The sequence below is a fragment of the Morchella importuna genome (genome assembly GCF_003444635.1).
Source record: "Morchella importuna strain M04M26 chromosome Unknown Morimp01GS021, whole genome shotgun sequence".
Taxonomy (NCBI): Eukaryota; Fungi; Ascomycota; class Pezizomycetes; order Pezizales; family Morchellaceae; genus Morchella; species Morchella importuna.
Window position 1 is genome coordinate 645,638 of NW_025763418.1, and position 24,573 is coordinate 670,210.

At 49.6% G+C, this 24,573-nt stretch overlaps 6 protein-coding genes across 6 annotated transcripts; 3 read left to right on the top strand and 3 right to left on the bottom strand.

Moving 5' to 3' along the window:
- Positions 1–2,304: 2,304 nt before the first annotated feature.
- Positions 2,305–2,900, bottom strand: LAJ45_07007 (uncharacterized protein; the record flags this gene model as incomplete). The annotated part of the gene is made up of 2 exons (XM_046116566.1): positions 2,305–2,757; positions 2,817–2,900. The coding sequence occupies 2 exons, from the start codon at positions 2,898–2,900 to the stop codon at positions 2,305–2,307; spliced, it is 537 nt and encodes a 178-aa protein (XP_045970335.1).
- A 2,123-nt stretch (positions 2,901–5,023) lies between these two features.
- LAJ45_07008 (uncharacterized protein) lies at positions 5,024–6,637 on the top strand (the record flags this gene model as incomplete). The annotated part of the gene is made up of 7 exons (XM_046116567.1): positions 5,024–5,109; positions 5,190–5,295; positions 5,450–5,479; positions 5,544–5,739; positions 5,802–6,092; positions 6,153–6,326; positions 6,408–6,637. 7 exons carry the CDS (start codon positions 5,024–5,026, stop codon positions 6,635–6,637), a joined length of 1,113 nt encoding a protein of 370 aa, XP_045970336.1.
- A 27-nt stretch (positions 6,638–6,664) lies between these two features.
- Positions 6,665–8,473, top strand: LAJ45_07009 (uncharacterized protein; the record flags this gene model as incomplete). The annotated part of the gene is made up of 3 exons (XM_046116568.1): positions 6,665–7,011; positions 7,074–7,471; positions 7,548–8,473. The coding sequence occupies 3 exons, from the start codon at positions 6,665–6,667 to the stop codon at positions 8,471–8,473; spliced, it is 1,671 nt and encodes a 556-aa protein (XP_045970337.1).
- A 2,256-nt stretch (positions 8,474–10,729) lies between these two features.
- LAJ45_07010 (uncharacterized protein) lies at positions 10,730–14,770 on the bottom strand (the record flags this gene model as incomplete). Its single annotated transcript, XM_046116569.1, has 5 exons — positions 10,730–11,117; positions 11,176–11,321; positions 11,378–11,984; positions 12,041–12,216; positions 12,269–14,770. 5 exons carry the CDS (start codon positions 14,768–14,770, stop codon positions 10,730–10,732), a joined length of 3,819 nt encoding a protein of 1,272 aa, XP_045970338.1.
- A 4,588-nt stretch (positions 14,771–19,358) lies between these two features.
- LAJ45_07011 (uncharacterized protein) lies at positions 19,359–21,596 on the bottom strand (the record flags this gene model as incomplete). Its single annotated transcript, XM_046116570.1, has 7 exons — positions 19,359–19,913; positions 20,027–20,412; positions 20,468–20,525; positions 20,612–21,213; positions 21,278–21,344; positions 21,390–21,408; positions 21,490–21,596. 7 exons carry the CDS (start codon positions 21,594–21,596, stop codon positions 19,359–19,361), a joined length of 1,794 nt encoding a protein of 597 aa, XP_045970339.1.
- Positions 21,597–21,887: 291 nt separating this feature from the next.
- LAJ45_07012 (uncharacterized protein) lies at positions 21,888–22,412 on the top strand (the record flags this gene model as incomplete). Its single annotated transcript, XM_046116571.1, has 1 exon — positions 21,888–22,412. One exon carries the CDS (start codon positions 21,888–21,890, stop codon positions 22,410–22,412), a length of 525 nt encoding a protein of 174 aa, XP_045970340.1.
- Positions 22,413–24,573: the final 2,161 nt, after the last annotated feature.

The following is a 24,573-nucleotide window of genomic DNA, read 5'->3' on the forward strand; positions in this document are numbered from 1 at the left end:
TTGATTGCATAATGGGTTGAGTTGATTGAATAACTTGAAAATGCGGTTCATGGTGTTTATGCGGAATTTCCATTTTTTTTTTATCCTTCTTGTGCCCTTTTCACACCTTACCTTTCATATTTTATTCCCTTCAGAGTAACTCTGTGTGCTTACTACCTGTGTTTGATTCCTTCCTTTAACTACATGTTTGTTGAGCAAATTAATTATTGTGTTTAAAAACGTCTTGTGCGTGTTTTGCTCGATGTGTGGGCGTGGACACGGGTGTGGGCGCTTTTTTTCTGTGCAAGTGCGGTTTGTAACGGCGTTTATGCACTCCGCGATTGTTGCACTAGTAGAACCTTGAATGGGCAAGCCTGGAGTAGGCGGGCACTACATGTTTTAGCTATATGTGACAATACTATGAATCTTTAAAATTTGAATGTGCCCGTCTACTCATATATTATCACTCGGTTTTACCCGGGGTTTCCTTTTCGATGGAATGGCCACCTCGCTCATAAACAACGGGATAGAAAGAAACCCGTGACTGTTTTCGGGTACCGGGGCTTAGTGCTTCTCCGGCGGGGAGTCAAGCAATTCAGCAGGGTTGGGCGGGTCTGACAGCATGTGGTCAAAATAGAGTCGCGATAAAGCAGTTACCCGGAGTTTCTCGATAACTACACCTAGGCCTGCATGTAATTATATTAGTGTACTGCACCACCGCAGGATTTCCCCGTTGAGTGACCGAGAATAGGGGATCCAACGCCGCGGGGGAGAGCGGCCTCGGTGCTGCTGTTTCCGGCTCTGGAGTAGTCACCGCACGTGTACTGAAGGTATATGTAGGTATAGCCGTGTGGGCTGGTAGGTGTGTATACTCCTATACCCGTACTCGATTCACAAGCCTCTTTGCCCGTGCCCTGGTCAAGGAATTGGATCGCTGTTGGCGGCTTGGCTGCACAGGGGGGTCCGGGTGGTGCAGTACTAATGTTTGGCGGGAAGGTTATCTAGGTAGTGGTGAAGGACTACTGGTTAACGTCTTATGATGTAGTTGCTGGGATGTCTATCTGTACTAATTGACTAGTTCATGGACCCTCATATACCTGCGTAATAGGAGAATTAGGGTGCTACGTGAGCTCGACCCTCAACCACAAAATACTAGACTGGGTACGAGGTCAGGTGCTACGTACTCAAAATTCTTCTAACTTAGGTACGGTATACCGCTGACTCGATATCATAAACGGGTTGAAGTCTACGATGGTCCGGGTATCACTAGAAAGATGGTGCATATGTATGGATGTCGTACGCGTAGGTGTGGTAGGATGGAAAACGGGGGACTCGAGCTGACGCCTTTAGACACTGATAAGAGCGTAGTGGTAAAAACTAAAGCTTCTAGCTAGAATAGTATCGTAGCTAGGAAGTGATGTTTATATAGGATGAAGAAACCCTGCACGGCCCAAAGTTTATTAGGAGTCGTTTTCACGAGACTATATATATATATATATAGCTATGGGCGCTATGCGCACGCCCCCTCCCATCAGAGGCATCCCTAATCAGGTCAGATTTGGGCGAAAACTCTCTCCCTCTCCCTGTTTTACTAAGTTCCCAGATGATATGAGTCGAAGTTTATTCACCGGGAAAAGTGGGGGCGGCTGTCCGATCTTGATGATTAGTTATATAGATCGACGTGTGTACCCATGCAGAGAACCTTTTATATGACTTAGATGAAATACTCGCTGCAGGTACATTCCCGGTAAAAGTACACACAGTCTAGCTATCATATGGTGGCTGCCAGCCTGGTTGGTAGGTAAATTTGGAATAATGGTCAATCGTTCAGCCAGCCTTGTTGAAATACTTCTAGTCAACATCTCATTGCATTGGGATTAATTACTAGTAGGGAGAGATGCCGATAGAGACCCGTCTTGGTCAGCATGGGGTATAATGTCTTGGGGAGTTGGTTAATCAGTTTGAGTGATTGGATGGGCAATGTTCTGAGTGTAATAATTTGTGAGGCGATAAGGTCAGTAGAGATAGAAGGTAAATATATTCATCTGGCTATTAGTAAGATTATTGGTGATTGCGGTTGAATCCGTTAGTAATTGAACCCGCTAGTAATTGTCTTACTATGTTGATAGTGTAAGGAAAAAAAATATAACTAGTTTAAAATTGATTTTATCGATACCTCTGCTGGGTGTTGTGATGAATAGGAGCCTGTACTTTACATTACTGGTATATTTATTGCAGTAGGTATACATGTGCTAATATTTAGAGGATGCCTAACAGATACCCATATACAATTCGCCTGTTGGGCAACTCAACATCACAGATAGCTTATAGCCTCAAACTTGTCCCCAAGACACCGCCATACGCGCCCGTTGCCAGTACCCCTACCAATGCCAACATACTGCTAATTCCATGAACCTTTCCAAACCTGCTATTCAGCTTCTGCATAGCCTCACTCTTCGGCCCTTCGTCGTAGTACTTCTTTCCTTCCTTCGTCTCCTGGATCCTCCTCTCCTTCATAATCTTTGATGTCGCGGGGCCGACAAAAAACAGGTTCATCAACGAAGATGAGAGCGTAACCATGATGGGGATCGTGGTGTTGTAAAAGTACGGCGAGGATGTTGAGAGGAGAGATACCGCAGATGCGGTGGGATGCGTGGCTAGCAGGGCTACTGGGAGAACCGATTGGAGCGTGAAGAAGACAGGAAGGGCCTTCTGCTGGAGTTGGGAGAACATAGGCTTGGGGAGAGCTCTATAGGCTACAACACCACTGATAAAGGTCTAAGGGTTGAAGATTAGTCTAGTTGACGTCGCCATCGAGGAAGACGGGGAGGACTGACTTGGTAGAATTCGGCGCCGAAAAGGGTCCCGAAGGCGAGGATGTGCCATGTGCCAGGGTTAGTAAGTGTGGAGAGGACTGGCATCGTGATTGATATGATATCTAAGGGCTTGAGAGGTTTGTTCGGCGACTGAATTCAAGGGAATGGGGCAGTTTTGTTCCTAAGGTACATGGAGGTATTTACAAAGGTCGTGGTGTGACGTATCGAATGTTGGGGCTCTTGGCGGGCGGCCCCGCATCTAACCGGATTCCACATAAAGTTGAGTTGATGGAGCCAGGCTCTACTCGATCGTAACATAAACTAGAGTAGATACCGGTCGTGTTCTTGATAGTGAGCTAACCTTGATGCTTAAGATACCATGTTTCTATCTCTGAGACTATATCCAATTATTATTTGATTGGAATATCTGACCTCGTACCCAGTCTAGAGTAGGTATTGTAAGTAGTATTTTGTGGTTGCTGTGCCAAGGCCTATTCTTCTATGATATATGTAGTGCATGGAATAAAAAGATGTACAGGGTGTTCACGGTATGTGTGAAGAACCCTCATTTAGGAAATTTTATTCTGGACCGGTCCGATATTGGTTGAATTTTTCGAAAAGTGACAACTTGGCGGCCAAGCAGGTATTTGAGGGTGTATGCCCCAGCATTTGCAATGTAACCTCCACCATCACAATTTGACTCTTTCTCACCTCCGATCTTTTGGAACTCCCCCCAAAATCTCTTTAAAATATCAAAACACTGCTCAGATCAAGCAGGGAGCGAGCCCTATTCTGTGGTTATTTTTTTGTATTTTTAGTTAAATATTTCGATTTTTTAAGTGAAGTTATGTGAAAGTTCTTCAGACTTTTTTCCAACATACAAATTGTGTGGCTAAGCCCATTGTAATGCATTGTAACTCTGAAGGTTGTTGGTCACTTTTGGTTGCCACGCGTGGCGCCCATACAATTTCGAACCAATAAATCGATGTTCTCGGTATTTAGGGTGAACACCCTGTACTGTGGGGCCGGTTTGATACAGCCAAGTTCTCGATTCCTGATAAATTTACATATGCCGCGGCACGCTTAAGCTAAGGACTTGAATCTTAGATGCCTTCATGACTAGGTACTCGGGGCAGGCAAAAAGTACCGGACAATGCAAGTTTTGTCTCTGGGCTTTTTTTGCAGTAGTTCACGCCTAGCACGCGCGCCCATTGGTGAACGAAAAACTTGCATTGTCCGGTACTTTTTACCTGCCCCGAGTAACGTCTATTATCTATTATGTACGGTTTGAAGCCGCTCAAAGAACTGTGGCGAGTGATCTGGCAGCAGTATTCAGATCTTGTCTGTCTGATTGGTCAAGAGCAGTGACCCCTAACCCTGACTGACTCCTGCATGGCAACCAATCCACCCCATCAGATTGCTGAGCAACGAAGCTCTACTAGTACGGTTCACGCCCTAATATTTGTTTAAAAAGGTCTATATAATTATAATATAATTAATGATGTGATATGATATGATGTGGTATGACAGGGAGTACTGGGAGGAGGAGGCGGAGGCAGAGGAGGCGGAGGCAGTGGAGGAGGTGGAAGGCGGTGGAAGAGGATGAGGTGGAGGTGGAGGAGGTGATGAGGAGGAGATAGAATAGGTGGAGGTGGAGATCGATGGGGTGGAGGATAGCGGGTGGTGGAGGGAGGAGGTGGTGTAGAAGGTGGAAGAGGTGGGACATGGTTTTGGGGGGGGGGGGGGGGTTTGGAGGGGTAGATGGAAAGAGTCCACTCCATCGAATACCAATATTCCAATATTTTCAATACTCAAAATCCAACAACTCGCGGTCGCGAGGTGGCACACCCCAGTACTTTAGTACGATTGGGTTGGGCCTGGCGGCCTCATGGATAACTTCTCTACACTCTCAGACAAATTAGATGACTGAATACTATTTCATCGTAGGCTTAAGTCCGTTTGACCAATCTGAAGAGGAAATCCCTCAGCCCAATGAATTTCTGTCAAGAATTCCAAATTGCCAACGTACTCATGCAGCTGAAACTGCCTCTAAAATTGACGTGAAATGGCCCACCCAATCAGAATACCTATGGCGCATGGGGACAACACAAGGGAAGGCTGAGTTTATCGCCTTGATTCTGATTAAGGTTTGTTTCTTTCTCCTCTAAATTCACGGTCGAAGCTACAACTACATATACGAGCTGCCCACAACATCACTTACCACAAAAATGCCCAGAGTTAAGAAAGAAATCTCAAAGAGTTTGGCTGAAGGCTTACGAGTTACTACATGTAGCCTCGTTGGGGTAGCTAACACGTATGCACATGGTTATCTAATATATATCTGTATATCATACACCTTACGCATTAATCAACAGCTAATTCGGGGGTTTGCAGCCCCGCCCAATATAACCTTCTTCGAGCCCTCGCTGGCCTCTACCAAGTGCTTAGTCCAGACGAGATTTTAAAATTGTCGCAAACTCCTGCTCCACACCAGCCTGGAGTATCTACTACTGTAGAGATTTGTCGTGATATAACCGAGGAGAAAGCGAGACGGAGGTTTCGGCGATTAAGTTCAAAAATTGAGCCGTTTTTTCAATCGGTCTTGAAATTTTGGCCAGTGATTGATGTGCTGGTTTCTTCAAAACCAGAAGTAGCAGCATTGGTATGGGGCAGTTGTTATTATTGTAAGTTCGGATCTTCTCTGTTGTAGTGCTCATTTCGATTACTAACGTATATATATTCCCGTAGGTAGCTCTAAATTACTTCGATTACTTCGAACAAATCTCAAAAACGTTCAATAATTTGGGAGATCTCGCTTCCTACTTCGATCGTTTCCTAGAGATCCTCGGCCCCGACTCCTCTAGACTTCACTCGGCACTCGCAGATTTCTATGCAGTGTCAATTAGGTTCAGCACATCGGCGCTTCAATTCCTTAAGAAATCTAGTGATTATCCTATCATGTCTATTCAGTCTTCTAATTTGTTATAGCTAATATCTCGTACTTAGCAACCGGGCAAATATTTAAATCGATATGGCAGCCCTTCAAATTGAGCTTTCAAGGCCTCGAAGAGGAGCTTGCTCGGCAGCAAAAATCAGTCGAGGATGCAATCGAGTTGGCAAGAGAGGAAGTGGCGTTTAAGGCTCACCAGGAGATGAGTCTATTCAGGAGAGAAGGAAGAAACCACCATCTGCTGATGATACAAAATCATGCCGAAAATCAATCGACGAATTCGACCATCATAAAGAGGTTAAATGGGATCGAGAATTTATCTCTGCAGAAAAATATACGGGAAAAAAGTGAGTATCTCTCAAAGTGATGCGTTGCGGATTTAGTTCCTTATCCTGATTCGGATTTAGTGGTAAAAAGAAGATCTCTGCTGGAAGCGATATCAACATACAATCATCGGTTGAGTTTATCGAATGCGTGCGAGAAGCGGCATAAGAAGACTGGATTATGGATTTTTGAGACCCTGGAGTATAAGGAGTGGAACGAAGACTTGAAATCTAGCGGGCTTTGGTGTTATGGAATTCGTAAGCCCCCATTGAGTTGTGTTGTGGTGCTGATATTTTGAAGATCTATATAACCTCGGAACTAACAATGCTGTGTATTAGCTGGTGCAGGAAAAACCATACTTACGGCTGGGGTAATTGATCACCTCTTTATAAAACAACAAAATATGACAACATCAATCAACTACTTCTTCTGCGACTTCTCAGCCGAAGAGTCTTTGAAGGCTTCCGCGATCTTGAAAAGTTTGATAAAACAAATTCTCAGCGTTTTCGAAAAGATTCCTCCAGAGATGGAGCGAAACTTTGAGAGACAATTCCTGAGTAGTCACTGAGAGCCAGGAATAGAGAATTTATATACAATGTTGTTGGATATCACACAGATTCCACATACGTCATATATTGTTATCGATGGGCTAGACGAATGTAGAGCGGACGATCGGAAACGCTTCATGACTTGCATGAACCGTCTGATGAAGGATAGCAAAAGTAGAATCAAGATCGTTATCTCCAGCCGTGAGAAGGTTGATATATCGAGATATTTGGTGGACTTTAAAGGGATTCCCCTGTGTTCGGCGGTGAATCATTCTGATATTGTGATTTATATCCGGGAAACCATTGAGGAGAAGTTGAAAGACGTCAATCTGAAAGTCGGCCCGGGAATGGTCGAAGAGATTAACGATGCGCTTATCAAAGGATCTGATGGAATGTATGTTACTCTTATCAATATATAATATTTAGGTTATAATTACGTATTGACATATCCTATAGGTTTCTTTGGGTCAGGTTTCAAATCATTGAAATCTGTAGAGAAAATAACGATGACGATATTCGCCGGGTATTGCAAACGTTACCGAAAGGCCTTGACGAAACTTACCTCCGAATTCTCAAACGAATCGTTGATAACCACAAGTCAGATATTGCCAAAAAGGTTTTCACGTGGCTTGCCGTGGCCAGGCGTCCTATCCGTTTGACGGAGCTAAACGAAGCTGTTGCTTTTGAGCCAGGGTGTTCTCACTGGAGTCAAGGGAGCCATCAGAATGTTGCACTTAACATGTTGAGAAATTGTGGGAATCTCATCATCCGGGTTCAGAGTGATGACACGATCAAGCTCGCTCATTATACTGTCCTGGAGCTCCTAAAGTCAAGGCGAGCGGCTCAGTCTATGGGTGACTTTTTTCGTTGATGAGCAAAAGGCAAACTTATATGTAGGCTTAGTTTGCCTTACATATTTGAATTTTCTAGATTTTGGAGCCGCTATTGCGAGGATAGCCAAACCTACAAAGAACACTCCATTACCCGCAGTCACTGAATGGGGAAAATTAGCAAAGGTACATAACCGACAGATGGGACTTTTATCGAAAATACACCCTGGGCTATTACTCCACGATTCAATTGCACACGTACCCAGCGCCCGCCTATTAGGCGACAAAACCAAGAAAGAAGAGGATCTGCTCAAAGAATTTCATTTATTAGAATATGTTAGGCAAAATTGGATTCACCACTGCCGTGGGCTTTCGAAGGAAGACCTTGAGAACTGGCATTTATTCGATAGTTTAGTATTTAGCCGCGAATTACAATTCAATCATTTTCCATGGTATCAAGACTACCCTCGGGAAGAGTCATTTTACGGGGATATTGTTTTGTGGGCGGCGGAAACAGATAATCCGGCTGTACTTAAGGCGGCGCTTGACAGGCTGGGAGACGCAAGAGATAGAGCTCACCTGGCACAGGGAGCGCTTTACCTGGCTAGTCTAAAGGGAAAGAAATTCGTTATTCCACATCTGCCAAAGCTCGGGGCTAGTCTCGAGATATCGCCCAGAATGTTATCAGAAATAGCCCCCGGGGTAGTTGCGGGGGTGGTTGTGGAAGCGGTTGTGGAGGAGGCTACTCAAGCGGAAGCGGAAGCGGAAGCGTTACTAATTGCTGCTGGACGAGGGCACTTGACCACTGTATCTCGACTCATTGAATGCGGAGCCGATGTGAATCTATCATATAATCAGACAGCGTTGGAGACTGCTGCTGGGGTTGGGTATATCAATGTTGTGAGGCTGCTCATACAGAACGGTGCTCAAGTTGGGACAGTGGCTCTGGAGGCAGCTAGTTCGGGTGGTCATGATGAGATTGTAAATTTCTTGAAGGTTCATGTACCCAGGGGTGCCGGAAAGTGATGCAACGGTCAAATAGCCATACTTCTAAACAACCAAACTAGCTAACAGAATGTGGAGCAAATCTATGGTAATTTAGAAGCTGGAGACCATAGTTATGGTGAGAGTTGATGTGGTTGACTGTTGCTTCTCCTTTTATTACTGTCTCTTGTCACAAGTTGTCCTTCCCCAGGCTAAAAACCCCAAACCAATGGCCTGAAAAATTGCAGACTCTGTTCTAGAGACTCATTTATCATGGGTATGACTAAAATATCTATCCTGCCCAAGCATTGTGCTGTATTAAAAGTTGAAGTTCTGAGTACATTTCGGCGTTGCTAGGTCAAGCATTGCATCACTTTCCGGCACCCCCGGGTACTTCAGGGGCTAGGGGAGTAATAAGAGCTTAGAGGTTTATAGAAGATTTGTAATTTCCGATTTTATTAGCATCCATTTCATCGGCTACTTATGTATTCTGATTATATATTACCTCAAGCAAAGAAATTTTCATTCTCCCATTATAGCTGATCAGTGGGTAGCATGAGGTATATTCTACATGTATCTACAATTCTCTACTTAGGTTTTGAACCACCAAGAACATAATCTTATTTAGAAATAAACCTCATATTAGCCTTAAAATTTTTTGGAAAAAGAGCTTACATCATATGTATTTCGACATAAGTCCTTTCACCCGAGGTTATTTCTATGCAGTACATTACTTCTTACATACTTACATGTAGGCTTATTTATAAAAAGGGTTATATCGCGGGAAACCCTTGTTTTAGGCTTATATGAGTGTCTTCTGAGTCTTCCGCAACCCTCATTTTTTTTTCTCCCTCGTTTTACTGGTTTTGACGGTAAAGTAGGATTTAGCGCTAATATCGATATCGACCCTTCGCTCGTTTAGGACATTGTAATCAAGGATAGAATCCAGCATGCCGAGGAAAAAACTGAGGTTAATACAGTACCAAAAAAGCGGGTGGACCCAGTACTACACCTAGTAGAATACTGCAAGGCTACGTTATTGCTACTGTATTGCTACAGTACATTACTCTCCAGATCATTTCCCCACATTACACTTATATGCGTTCTGGTTCTTATAGAAACGTGTGTACGTACTTAGTCTGAGTGAGCCCGTATCTGTCTAAAGCAACATCGTACCGCAAGGAAATAATGTCTATTTTACTCAGGAACAGTGTGGTCCACAAAGCGCATCGAGGCGAGGAAGACGGGGTATACCGAGTTGCCTCTCCCTCTGAGGAGACCTCCTTTGTGTTGCCTCGAGCCATATACACCAATGTCTTGAGCTGTCTCGATGCTCCTCGAGGTAGGTCCTGGCAGTGTGTTCTCAATAGTTCTAATCTAGTTCGATCGCCTGGGATGTATATTACACGAGTATCTCTATTCTGGCAGCTTGACAAGCATGTATTGAGTTGACTCGAGTCAACTCGAGTCGAGGAATATGCCATGTATCGAGGTGCTTCGGCCTCATTGAAGGGTATACCTTGTGTCATCTCGAGGCGAGGCACGAAGTGCTTCGCCATCGTGGACCGCACTGCTCAGGAAGTACCGACATAGGTGTCATTTGCCGACGCCTGATTAAACCTGCTTCTGCGTCATGAAAAATCACTCGGCTTCTTTGCTTGACCGCACACATATCAATCCTCTAGTTATGGCTGAAGTAAGGTACATTACAATAAGCTTGATTCCTCTCTCTGTTTCTATCGCAGCAGGCCTGCACAGAAGGGTTGAATCATATCGGGTACATTTCATTATTGGCGTGGGTCTACATAGAGTAACCACTTACATCTCGTAGGAGGTATGCGTAAGATAACCTGGCCGGACGTACGTATTTTCTACCCTCTGTATCGATCATGTAAAACGCAAACGCCGAGTCCGAATACCCTGCCCCAAACTCAGTGTCCGAGTGATATCTCATGATCTACTCACAAATGCTAAACACAGAAAAAAAAATAAGGGCGTAAGAAGTAATATTTAAAGCATGAGTGATAAGATAAATACTTATGCCAAAGAAGTCACTTTATCCAACTAACTACATAAATATAAAAAATACATGAAGCACCTTGCACGCAGCCAATATAAGAATAATAAGAATAAAAAAAAGATAGCGAAAAGAAAAACTCTTTAGCCCCACCAAATAAAAGAAAAGAAAAGTGTATTCGTCTCATCACCCACACCCCACGCCATACCAATGCAATGGAACCCATCAATCATAAAAACAGATAAATTAATAAATAACGGGAAAGCACCCCCCCCAGCCAACTAATACCCAGGCTCCACTCTCGGAATAACCACCGGCCCGTACTTGACAGTCCCCGAGTAATTTCCCTCACTCTGTACGATGAAGTCCACCGCGATACTCAGCGCGCTTGGCTTTGAATCGGTGGCGACTGGCAGTCCGTGCGGATTTAGCGGATCGTATCCGCAGAAGATTGAGTAGTTTCTTCGGCCCATGAGGCGTTTCAGTTCGCGGTATTGGCCGCCGACATCTGTTTGGAATATCTCGAGCATGTCTTCTTTCGTGTCGCTGGGGGCACCTGTGGATCGCATGCCGTTTTGTGGGATGAAGAGCTGCTTGTTGTTGTGTAGCATTTTGATAACCATGTTTGGAGGCGGGACGTTGACAATTGCGGAAGAGATGATTTGGTACCTTTGGGGAGAAATTGTTATTAGGGAATAGACTCTAGCAAAGGGAAGTAGGGACATACATTGTTTTATGGTCGCCAGGCTTTGTAGGGTCGTGTACTAGACCCGCTCCACAACAGTGGACATCACCACTGAGGAAAGTCATGCGGAGACTCCGTTGTTTTGCAATGCCTTGAAGAATCCTGATAAGGTAGGTTCGCTCAAGGTCCTAGATAAAAATTAGAAAAACATCAAAAATTCATTCCTTCGAATCCGTAAACATACCTTCGATTCATGGGTCCAATGGTCCCTCAAATCATCCAACAAATCGACTTCACCAAATATACTAACCACACCACTCATCAACCCGCTCTTTCCAAAAGCCTTCTTGACCCCCTGGAAGCCGCTTCCAACCACCTCCTTCGCACCAACGACTCCCGCCGCCGACCCTACAACCTTTCCTAGCAGATTGTACGTCCCCGTGATTGCCTTTTTCCCCGTTGCTACTGTCTGCACCACATGCTCTGCCGTATCCATCCGTGGGTAGATAATGGGCACAGCCAGCATCAAAATACAGTGTTGCACACTGGGCGGCAGCGTCGCGATCTTTGGAAATAGCCCTTGGTACGTTGGTCCCGCCATGACCTGCTGTGGATTCCGCTCTGCACGGGTGTCGATCCCAACTACCGCAATTGCGGGGCCGAGGTATTTGATAAAATGCCAACCAGTGCCGGTTACGGTGAAGAGATCCCGTTCGTTGGGGGCTCCGTGGAGCATGTCAAGGGTTGTGTGGTGTTGGAAGAGTAAATACCAATGAACGGCGATACGACCGATATTTTTGAACATGTGTGAGAACTGCATATATTCAGGGTAGGACCCAAAGCCATCAAAACTGTACCCCAATCAGTATGACACCCCCAAGAGAAGAGTGTAAGTCAATGCGCTTACATGTCATGGTCATCAATTTGCAAGAGATGTGGAATCTGAGCCCACGCTTCCTTCAAATGCGGCTGATCGAAATGTGAAGAGTAGTAATGAAAGTACGCATGCTGGACCTCCTCCTCATGAGTAGCTGTCCATGGCGCCCCCTTTCTATTTTCCTTTCCTTTGATCGCCAACCATTCCTAAATCCAAGTCAGAACCCGCAAATCATAGATCGAAGAGGAAAGCTCAAACCTTCAATAACGGAATCTCCCTCCACAACCTATCCGCATAAATCTGATCTCCTCCGCCCAACTGCGCATGGAACCCAATCTCCATATGCTTCTGCAAAACATCCTTCCACATATACCCTACGCCGCCCAGCCGCTGCCTCTCTTCCTCCTTTACGCTCAACGAGAAACCATTGCAACTATGCGCAATGAATCTCCAGTTCCTATCCGATCTTGCAGCTACAAGAAATTCGTATCTCAAGATCCCCAATAACGATGTGACAGCGTATGTCCACTTCTCTCCGATATCTGACATCTGAATATCGATATCATAGCGGTAAAAGGTCCACGCTCGGTGGGTAAAGATTGGGTTCGCCTTTAGTTGTCTAGGGTTAGGGGAGAGATCTACGCTACGATGAAGATGGATTGTCGGAGGCTGTGGAGAAGAAGTGACGATCATAATTGAGCCAAGCCAGATACCATGTTCAATATCCATATTAGTGTACCTGAGGTAGGGACCGAAGTACTCCTGGTTGCTTGGTGTAGGGTTAAAGAGGACTACACCAGCAAGCGGGAGTGGGGGATGCATGCCAAAACTGTTGGTATGCATCAACGGTGATGGGCTCATCCCCACCATTCCGGGGTCTGAGTTGTATGTAGTCATAGGGTCCGGGAAAGTCATTGGCTGTTGGCCGAACCCTGGGGAGCCGAGCGGCGGGATACTTGCGTAGCTAGAGGTTGCTAACTGCGGGGAGGCTGAAGTTGGCTCCGGAGCTGGAAATTCCCATTGAGTTCGAGATGTTGGAATGTGAATGTAGTAGTATGACCCGGAACTTTGATCTAGGTGGGCCATCCATCCTTCAGGAAGTGGAGGAGGCGCAGAAGGGCCAGCGCCTGGTGGAGGAGTATTCATGTATTGCTCTTGTTGGACATATTGCTGCTGATATTGAGTGGTATCTTGAGGATGAGGTGATTGCTGCTGCTGGGCATAATGCTGCTGCTGTTGCTGTTGCTGTTGCTGTTGAGCTTGGGCTTGAGCTTGGGCTTGAGCCTGTGCTTGGGCTTGAGCCTGTGCTTGGGCTTGAGCCTGAGCCTGTGCTTGAGCCTCGGCCTGAGCCTGAGCCTGGGCTTGAGCTTGAGCCTGAGCTTGAGCCTGGGCTTGAGCCTGGGCTTGTGCTTGAGCAGCCTTAGCTTGCGCCTGTGCCTGGGCTTGCGCCTGAGCTTCGACCTCGGACCGAGCTTGGGCCTGGGCTTGTTGTTCCTGAGCAAGTTGCTGCTGCTGTTGCTGCTGCTGGTGTTGTTGCTGTAGCTCTCGCTGGGCCGGAGTAAGTTGTCGAGGCTGCTGCGGCTGTGGCTGCTGTCGAGGAGGATCATTATGAAAAGCTGGGTGATTCGTATGATTGTTCGGCGTTGCAGCACCAACCACAACCGTATGCTTCTCATTAGGATAGCCTTGTGCAGTTGTTGCCGCTGGAGCAGCATGGCTCAAGCTTGCGTACGATGGTGGAGGGCTAGGGTTCATCTTCATGCGCTGAAACTCGCTCTCCAATGCTTGTTGCGCCGTGCTATTCACAGATGGAGTGTTATCACGACGTTCTGGTTCCCCATTGGACCGCTCTTGCTGTTGGGGCGCGCCTTGTTCCTGTCCTCCGGTGCCTTGCCATATAACCGACGCGCCATACGGATGGCTTCCCGGTTCCTCGGTAGGTGTCCATGGTCTCGGGGGAGCTTCTACTGGTACCTGCTGAGGTTGCGCAGGTGGAATAGCATGTGCGTGGGGAGCACTGTGGTTATGCGGGGTTTGCGTACGACTTTGAGGCTGCGATCTACCAACCTGGGCAGAGCCTCGTCGCACCCCCGATGCCGCCCCACCAAACTGATGAGGTGAGTTTTCGGCCGCCGCAGTCGCCGGAGTTTCCGGAGGAGGTGGGGACCCCCGTCTTGCTGCTGTAGTGGATGTCGACGTCATCCGGCTCGGGGGTGGCCAGTATTGCTGATGAAACTGTGGGAATGGGTTCAAAATCAACTCTGGGCTCTCTGGAGGATCATCCTTGAGAGGAGGTGCCGGAGGCGGAGACTCTGTCCTTCCAGAGCCCTGCCGTACAGCATGCTGCGGTCTCCGTCCTTCGCGGTTCCGGAACGGCGGGGGTGTAGGGTACGAATCGCTGTGCACAACGGAGACATGTCTACTTGGCTGGGAGCCCGACGATGAACCCGGAGTCCCGGATCGATCGGGATACGGTAGTCCGCTACTATTCTGGTCATGATCGTATGTATGTTGTTGTTGAACCCGCTCCGCTGCCGGCCTGTCGGGATACGGTAGTACCGGGGACGGGGGTCCCCCCGTGAAGTTACGGCGTTGTACACCTGGTGGGTTTGGGAATGGGCTGTTGTTTTGTGCGGGAGATTCTTCGCGCCTGTTGATCCGTAGTGGTGGCACTGTGGTGGGGGAATCTAGAAAGAGCTCGTCGTTGGATGGAGGAGCGGCATTGCTGGTTGTGCCTCGTCTCGGGCGCCCACCAGACATGACGACGATCGAACGAGTGATGGGATGGGTAGATCTATAGATGGATCGAGAGTTGTCTGAATTATAAGGAATGAACTATGTAAGGGAGCAAGAGTTCCGATATCTAGCGCAAAGGATGTTAGATGAGCGTTGTAATCGCAAGAGGGGGTAGGAGTCGAGGTGGAAGGGGGGGGGGGGGGGGGTGAGGGGTGAGATGAATAGGAAAATTATTGTCTGGGTGCTATCTATCAGAAAAAAAAAGGGGATCAGATGGAGTCAAATGAAAAGAAATACCGACAACCTTGCGAAAAAAAGATGACGACAATCCGAGCAGGACAGAGCAGGACGTGGACCTGCTGCACTGCCACAGGTGAGGGGAAATTTATGTATGCCTGCGCTGCTGAACCTCACTCGCACATGTTCGCCTCACCCACAACCATGGATACTGCAAAGAGTAATAACCCAAAATCCACGACAAATCCTCCTTCCACCTGAGCTTGCGCGTACCGCGTAACTACATGGCATCGCCATCTTTATCCTGACACTGAAGTTTTTTTTCGCTTCTCTTCCCTTCTCTTCCATCACTAATGAGGCATTTCTATAGGCGCCTTGTATTCATTTGGTAGCGCCCTGGTTGACTGTAGGTATTATTGTTGGTGGGGGGATTCTTGGCGCAATGTCTCAATTCGAGACAGTGGCGCCATGATGCTGTCGCGGATTGGTGGTGATATCTTCCTTCTCTTGCCACGCGCCGGTGTTCAAATATCGCAGTATATATTGGGTAGGCTATATAATAGCTAATCTCGAGTCCCATTGGTCGTCTGCGTGCTTCATCGAAGACGGTATCCCAGGTAAAGAAAGTATCAGATGGAAAGATGAAACAAGGCACGGGAAGAAGAAATTGGTGGGGAAGCAGAGAACGATCTGATGATTTATGGGTTCTAGCTACATGTAGTAGCTAGCTAGCTAGCGTTGACTTCCCCGCGGGTCTTTTAGACAGTAATCTAACCTTAAAGTTTAAAGGCTACATGTAGCTAACATTATCAGTATCCTATGATATCATTCCGCCCGCCAACCGTCTCTGCAAGCACAACTGTGGTCAAAACTAGTGTTGCAAGGCTTCTCTACCACTTTCAAAGCTAACTCTCAAATCGATATCTGCGTCTATTCTCCTTACTGACTCCTGATCCGCCCACCTCCAGGGAAACAAAGGATAGATCGTTACGAGCCTCGCTGTCCTAGAAATACACTACCACCTCACACAAATAAATAAGCGCAGTGCCTTTTTTGGAAGGGAAATTGGCTGGAAAAAATTAAGAGATCTTAAGGTCCAACTAAATATAACAATTTGTCATCTACAGCTTCAATAGAGGTGGTATGACGGTGCACTTCATAGTATTCTCATAGCCCGCAACAAATTTGTAGCTGACAACTCAACACAGAGTAGCAGGGCGCCTTGTAGAAGCAGTCTAGTGCTAAATACCTCGCCCTCAAAGCGCTAAACATCCAAACAGCCGCCAGATACTAGTTTAAAATATAATCTATAGACTCAGGCTGCGAAACAAGGCTTGATGCCAACACCCGACACGTATCACCATATTACCACCTGGAGATACGAGTTGCGGCATCTACCAACAGACCTTTTCGAATTAGCAGCACTTATCGTGGCTGTAATGAGAGTGCTGTCGAGCAATAATATCCGCGTTTGGATCCAGAGGCTTGATTTTTTGACTCGGGAAAAGCTGGCAGAGATACCAGAGGGGTATCTTGACAAGATACAAATACCGAAAGGATATTTCAATACCGCAAAGATACCTTTCATTCCCTACCCGCAATCCTGATCCGAGAAGACCTCCCTACATATCCAGGGCCTAACTGGAACGATGTTGGAAAGAAGCACAATATGCAACGATGAGTAATTTAAAGGTAAAGATGCGGTATATGCAATTAAGCAGAATACTCACCCGCGTAGTGCCGAGGGTCTATTCGGTGGCCTTATGGGTCTTTGCATTTTTTTTTTTTTTTAGATAACTCTGCTCGATGTCTGATATTGCTGATAAATGTATGGTCCCCCCCCTATATTACCTATTGAGATATCTACGCGCCAATTGCCGCGCCGGAGTAAACAGCAAATGCTAGCTATGAGCGTCTCTGGCAGTGGAAAGAGAACCTGTATCCACGGACCATATACAAATCTTCTTCTTTACCAGCTCTCCCTTTGCCGCGCTCAGTCGGCTCCAAATATCTAGACAGGCAATGCCGCGCTATTCGTATTTGCCTTGCGCGCTTAATTCATTCGGCTTCATCACAGACCATCACTCGGTCAATGAATCACGTGACACACTAAACTAAACCAACCACATTCCTCGATGAAAGTAGTTCGCCCCAGGAATCCACGGAGCAACACACTTAAAGCCCAATTAGCCGTGTGCCTACTGGGCTATCCCAGTATGCCCTTAGACGACTGTCCATACATAGACCGCCCAGTCTCCGTCACTGCATCCCAACTCTAAGCTTCCGACTGGCCCCCCTTAATTGCTCAGTAAGACCGGAGGCAACATGCATCTAACCTGTCTGGCCGTATTAGTATGATAGTGCTGTGGCTAGTGAGTGCGTCAAGACTCGGGCTGCTGGTATGCGCGTCTGGGTTGTTGTGTATCTGAACCCGCCCCCCCCCATACCGCGGGGGTACATGCCGCAGCCCACGCAGCATGCGCCCTCACGGCCATCCCCCCCAACGCCGTGTCTATCGGTGGATTGATTTAGCGACAAAGGCACATTAGAGACTCAGCTGGGGCTGTGGCGTGTGCGGAGCTATTTAGCCCGTAGAGAGGAGTTACGGTTGTAACTGGTCTGGCCTGGGCGGCAGCGGTTCGAGTGATTGTTCATGATCATGTCTCGACGACAGGTAGTCTGCAGGCACCAGTTTAAAGACGGGCCAGCCTATAGTTATATATGGCGCCTCTCTAGTGTTCTTTCTAGGGTGAGAAAATTCAGTTACATGTAGTTTCGGATCCTCTAGCTATAGAGCTGGACCGCCTTATACCGTCGGGATGACCGTCTTTAAAATCGAGATCCGCGGTTGATCCGCCTCTGGTGCAGCTGAGTAACTATGTTCGATTGGTGCCCATCAGTGGCTTTCTGCAGGCTTCCACGCCCGCCGGACTGTATACACACACTCTAAGCTGTAGCAACGAATATCGATGGCGTACTGCAATATACCTATGGGCTCGATCGCTTGTCCGCTACCACGTCGAATACCTCAGTCTTGGTCTCGTGCGTGCCTGTCCTATGCGTAGCAGCAAGCTACCTACGCAGTACGGTCTGGAACATTATCTTTACAACAAATGTCAGGGAAAGCCCCCGACACTCTTGCCGGCCTCTGGAATGTGATATCGGGCTGTGAATTGTGGTGTAGGAGCCCAACTTGTGATATATAAAGGCCGACAATGTGATATAGAGGCCCGAAAATGTGATATAGAGACTGACAATGTGATATAGAAGGCCGACTTGGGCCCCAATAGTTAGCCATCCCGACGTCGATACCCTATACAAACAGATCTCACCCCAAGCCGGAAAGGTATAGCACCAGGCCGTCCGCTGGAATCATGGAAGCAGACAGACCACGTCTACGTATGCGCCTACAATTTTCCCCAGCACACAGCACCCCAAGCCCTGTCTGCATAGTGGTATATGCCTCCGGTTTTATACAGGAAACGTATGGCGACAGCGGGTACCGGGTTTAGATCCACTATACAGGCAGTTTTTTTTCAGTTATATTATTGAAATGGGAAGTTCTCTGATCCATCCCGCACACCTGTGTAGCGGCCGGGGATTCATAAGAAAAAGGAACGTATGCAGTCTAGTACCGATGCGCCGCGAATTCCAGCCGATGTCTGTTCTGTCTATGTACATGTACATGCATGCCCGCCCCCGCCGGCGCGACAGATATGTGTATAGGCCAGAAAAGAAGATTGTCCCGCGCCGCGCCGGCTGGGGGGGTGCTCAAACACCAGCAGTCACCCCCGAAGACCCGGCAACCCGACATCAGGCCGGGCATATGGCGCGGGAAGGCATAGGGGGTGGGTGTGTCAACTTCAGAGGAACTTTTTTTGTATGGGAATTAGAGAAAAATTCCACCATTAGGCTAGGCGCTAGTACAGTGAGGGGAGTAGATCTCCCAATTTCTATAGATTGATTGGCTGCAAACGCTGAAGTTTACACACCTACCCACCATAGCTTCTCGAGCCATATATACAAGCACAATTACCCTGACAGACCACGCATATCATATCATATCAGATTACAATATAAAACTACATGTATTTATGTAGACGATGCACGATGCACGCACAACGTGCTCGGGTGCTGGTGGTACCATGGTGCGCTTTTATATATACGGCGTAGAGTGGATTGCATGATTTCTGCGCCCCCTCCCGGGGGCAAAACATTACTGCGTAAGCGGGCCCTAACTACTACAACGGGGCCTATCTAGAATACATACAATCAAACAAAAGAAAAAAAACAGCAGAAAAAAAGAAAAAAGTCCCGCATCACACCCCATCACTCGCCCCCTCCCCAACCCAAACCAACCACCGCCCACACCCCCCTAACTCTTCCCAAACGCCAGCCTCCTCTGTCCCTTCTCTAGACCTCCCCCACCACCACCGCCGCCGCCTCCTTTCTTCTTCGGCCCCTTCTTGCTAGGCGGTGGAGGAGGGGAGGCGCGGGAAGCGGCGATGCGTTTGCGTGCGGCGGCCTTGTCCTGCTCGGCGAGGGACTTTGCAAAGTGCCAGTCCTCGTGCTCGGCCTGGTCCTGCAGGGGGGTGGGGGCTGCGCAGTGCGGGCAGGTGTAGGTGTAGGTATCGGTCTCTTCCGGCGGGGGTGGGGGTGAGGGTGAGGGTTGTGGCGGTGGTGTGGTAGGAGACGGGAGTGCGGGTGGTGGTGGTGACTGGTCATTATTTGATGATCCGTGTTCTACGAGGGGGGGCGATAGTTTTGGCAATGCCAAAGATTCCTCTTCAAGATCCCCTTCCACCTCCCCCTCTCCCCTTCTTCTCTTCACCCCCCTGCTCTCCTCCCCCACCACCTCCCCCACCCTCCTCTTCACCAAAAACCCCGCAATCCCCCTATTCCCCCCCTCCCGCTCCTCAAACCCCCCCACCTGCACACTCAACCCCGCACACGGCAACGCGCCCCCCTCACCCACCACCCCCCTCCACAGCCCCTCCGCAACACCCAACAACCCCTCCCCGTCACCTCCCCCCTCGCCGGTACCGCCCCCTGCCTTGTCTTCCCCGCCCCCGTCCCGGCCCCCGTCCCCGCCCCACGATGCATCATCGTCATGACCGTCGGCCGCCGCCCCTCCTCGTCCACCAGCCGCGAATGGATATCGGCCACAAACACGCGCAGCCACATACGCACCTGCTCTGCGGTCGTGATGGGCGGGCGGAACGACTTGGCGGAGAGCATGGACTTGAGCTGCGTGCGCGGGTTGACGTCGGAGCGGTCGATGCCGCGCAGGGTGTTGTGGAGCCAGGTTGCGTCGTCGGGTGGGAGCTTTGCGGAGAGGGCCGAGAGTGGTAGGGCGGAGAGGGCGGAGAGGGAGGAGGTGTGGAAGGCGGTCGAGATGTGGGTGCCGAGTTTGCCGCCGAGGTTGCGGACTGCGGGGGGGGGGGGTGTTAGTTGTGAAGGGAGAAGAGGGGGAAGGGGGGGTACTTTTTGTAAACTCGAGAGTGTTGAGGAACTTTTGGGTTGCGCCGGGGCGGACGACGGTCTACATGGGCGTATATACAATTAGTCCATTGGCCCTATGGTTGATACAATAATTACGGCGATGGGGGGAGGGGGGAGGATAATAACCTGAGAGTTTGGCTTTTTATACCCGCTCCCCAACTTTGCCAGCATCTTATTCCCCGCGATCCCCGCCGAGCACGTATAGCCAATCTCGACCCTGACCCTCTCCCTCACGCGCGCCACAATCTCCGCCGCCACCCCCATCACCACATCATCCCAATCAACCGCCTCCCCCACCTCCTCCCCCTCCTCCTCTTTCTCCAACACACACGACCCCGCCCACCCCACCTCCCCCCCCGCCACCCCCGGTAGCGGCAGCTGCTCCAAAGGGTCACCATACAGCGCCAGCGCCGGCCACCGCCTCACCAGCTCCTCATGCACCATCGCCGACAGGTCCAGGAACGACTCATCGATGCTCGCCTTCTCGACGCGCGGGCACGCGCTGCGGAACAGCGCGAGGATCTTCTTGCTCTCGAGCCGGTACGGGTCCAGACAGGCTTTGTGCGTGGCGATGCTGGGCGTGTCGTGGTAGGCCCAGTGCATGTCGCCTGCGCGCCAGGTCGCGACGTGCACGAGGCGCAGCTGTGGGCAGTGCTTGAGTGCGTCGGCGGCGGTCTCGTGGCGGGTGACGGAGTGGGCGCGGGCGGCGTAGTTGACGGCTATGAGGTCTGGGGGGGGGGGGGGGGTGGGGTTAGTCGGTATGTGAGAGAGCGGGGGAGAGGAGGGACGCACTTTGCCATTGTTGGACGGCGAGAGGCTCGTCGGGGGGGAGGGAGAGGCGCTTGGTCTCGACTTGGGCCTAGGGCGGTGAGTATGGGTGTGCAGGGCGGGGATGCGGGCTTACGTAGAAGGCATCGAGGTCTCTGCGGGATTGGGCGTTAACAAGCTAATCAAAAACCACATCGAAGCACACAATATCACAATATGACAGGGAGAACACTCACATATGCGCAACGACACGCAGCGGAGTGTCGACCGAGTATTTCGCCAGCTGTGCGAGCTGGCGATACGTGAACTTTGATCTCTTCGTGTCGCTGTTGCTGTCGGGCATAGGTTATATCGTTGGTTTGTGTGCTGTGGTTGACGCGTCAAGCTGGGCGTTGCGGGGGGGAATCTCGCACATGTACAGGATGGCTGTTTATACTTGACACCGGGGCCTGGGTTGTGCCTGGGAAGAAACAGTTATAAGTTGGAGGAGAGATGCTAATATTAGAAAACAGCAGAATAGAAATAGATAAATAGGGATTGGCACCGTCACTGGTGCCAAGACACTGAAACTCAGTATCAACCTCTGCTCTCCCTCCAACTACATGTACTCAATACTCATACACACCCACACACCATGAACCTCTCCGCCTTCCCCCACCTCGCCCCCACCGAATTCACCACCGCCTGCATCGCCCTGCACGCCTCCCTCCCCGCCTCCACCTGCACACTCACCCACCACCCCACCACCACCCTAACCTTCCACCGCCCACTCCCCGCCCACCCCTCTCGCCCCACCACCCCCACCACTCCCACCACCACCCCGTCCACCCCCACCTCCACCGGCTGCTTCGAGCCCCCCGACCCCGAATCCCTCCCCCCCCACCACCACCACCCACCGCCGCCCCCGCCCCCACAATCACCTACCAGCTGCAACACTCCCCCGCCTACAACGTCCCCATCCTCTACTTCCAGCCACACACGCCCACGCCGCTCTCCCTCGCCGACATCTACGACCGCATCGTCCCCACGTCCTCCGCCGAGGCGCTGCGCCGCGTCGGCGTGCTCGGCGCGGTCTCGCAGGCGGATAATCCTGCTGCTGGGGGAGAGGTGTGGTGGTTTGTGCATCCGTGTAGCACGGCGGAGGCGATGGGGGAGCTGAGGGGGTTGTGGGAGGGGGTGAAGGGGATGAGGGCGGAGGAGTGGTATGTTAGGGTGTGGGTGGGGCTGGTGGGGGGCGTGGTGGGGTTGAGGTTGGAGGGGGTGGGGTTGGAGACAGGGAGGGAGGGAGAGGGGGAGGGGGAGGTGGGGACGGAGGGATAGATGGTGTATAGTGCCGGAAATGGGGGGGTGGGGCTGATACCGCATCAGTATGGCATTGCGAGGATGTGCTGTGTTTCAATGAGGTGTGCGGCAGTGGTACCGCGGTCCTGTCCTGTCTGTGGCCTGCGGTACGGTAGTAGTAGTTTCACCCACATTTCTGTCACTGTATTGGGTGTGCGTGGTTGGGTTCGAGGTTGGTTAATGATAGATGGTGGTTATCTGGCGCTACGATCATTGATACCCGCCGGCACCACGATACTGTATCATAGAGTACTAGCCTATAAGGACACATATAGCTTAATTAGACAGTCCCCTACCTATCTCTTCCTCTGTAATCAGCACCTGTGGCCTTGTGGGGGCATTTTGTGGCGGAAGCACAATCTTCGTGCGCAGTTAACAAGCCCACTATTTATCTTACCCCCGCTACCCATTCGAGGCACTACTTGGCTTCAAGTTGATTTGGCTGTCCATCTCCACTGCCCAACTCGGCGAAAGAATCGTATATCTTTCGACGACGGAGCTGAGGTGGTGAATCCCAGGAACAGACGAAGGGGCCGACTCATGGCAATCACCAATTATCACCCGGACCCGGTATGCTCTCACTCGGTTTGTTTTCACCCACTCCCAGAGTGTATGTGCAGCTAGTACATGTACAGTAATCTCTCACTATAAGGATACGATCGGGACCGAAATTCTGCATCCTTATAGAGAATCATGGCTGTAGAAAGCCAAGAATCAGGTGTTAAGAAGGTTGGCGGGGCCGGGCTATCCTATCCTTATAGATAATATCCTTATAGTGTGAGATTGCTATAGCCTGCTCTATATAGAAGCCCCCACACCACACCACACTCTTGTCGATCATAGACTATCACCCGGCTCACTCTCACCCGGCCCTACACACTCTCAATCTCACCCGGCCCATTTTCGCCCCGCCCCGCCCTAGCCACCCGGCCAACCAGCCAACCACCTAGCTGGCCTCTCCTTACTTTATGCACGAAATGACAACTGCGACTACGAACCGGCACCCTTCCCTTAATTCTAGAAGGTGGCACTTGCATGCACTTTCTGCCTGAGACGTGCAATGTGAATGTGAATATTAATACGAGAATAGTAATCCCTCAGATCATATCAGTTTCTGTTAAATTTGCACTTTGGGGGGGGGGGCTGCACTTTTTTCGGGCTGCTGCGGGGTTTTCTGGTTGGCCACCTACTGACGGCGGATTGATGGTTCTGTCTGCAGTAATGTAATTTGTCTTTGGCATCTATAACATAACACTGTTATTGGCCTCAAATCCCTGACTGGATCCGTGAGTGAGTGACTGTAGTTGGTTGGTTTGGGGGGGGGGGGTGGTTACATACATGTGTGTGTAGGTTGGTTCTTCAGCTGTCCTGCCTGGCCTGCCTGGCCTGGCCTTGCCTGGCCTTGCCTGGTCGGGTCTGGTGGTGAGGGAGCTGGGAGGAGGTTTGGCCTGGTGATTAATTTAGGGGCGCGGTAGTGGGTTTCGTGGCCTTGTAATGGGGTTTCGCGGCCGGCCTTGAAGGGGGAATGAAGGAAATGTGGCATAGACGGGGGTTTGGGTACGTCTTTCTGTACTTGGGTAGGCCGTACAAGTAGGTAGGTCAGGTGGGTGGGTTTGTCGGCCTGGTATGCCGGTGGTTGTGTTCTTTCTGGGAATTACATGGTGTTCTTTCTGATGATTATATTCTTCGACCTGGTAATTGAGTTCTTCCTGTCGATAATGATGGTCTCCGCCCTAGGCTTGATCATGAGTTTTCCGGCCACGAATCTGATAATTCCGTCTAACCTGGCAGGAAAAACTAGCTCATATGTAGCTTTACCCCGATAATTATGTGTTCTCCGCTCTCTAGCACCGACGAATTCGTATTATCCTGATACCTAATTATGTCGGTACTGCTCCCCGCTTGATCCCTCCGACGAATGCGTATAAGCGTTATCGTGATACATGTAGCTTTGTGATCATTTCACATATTCCTAGGCC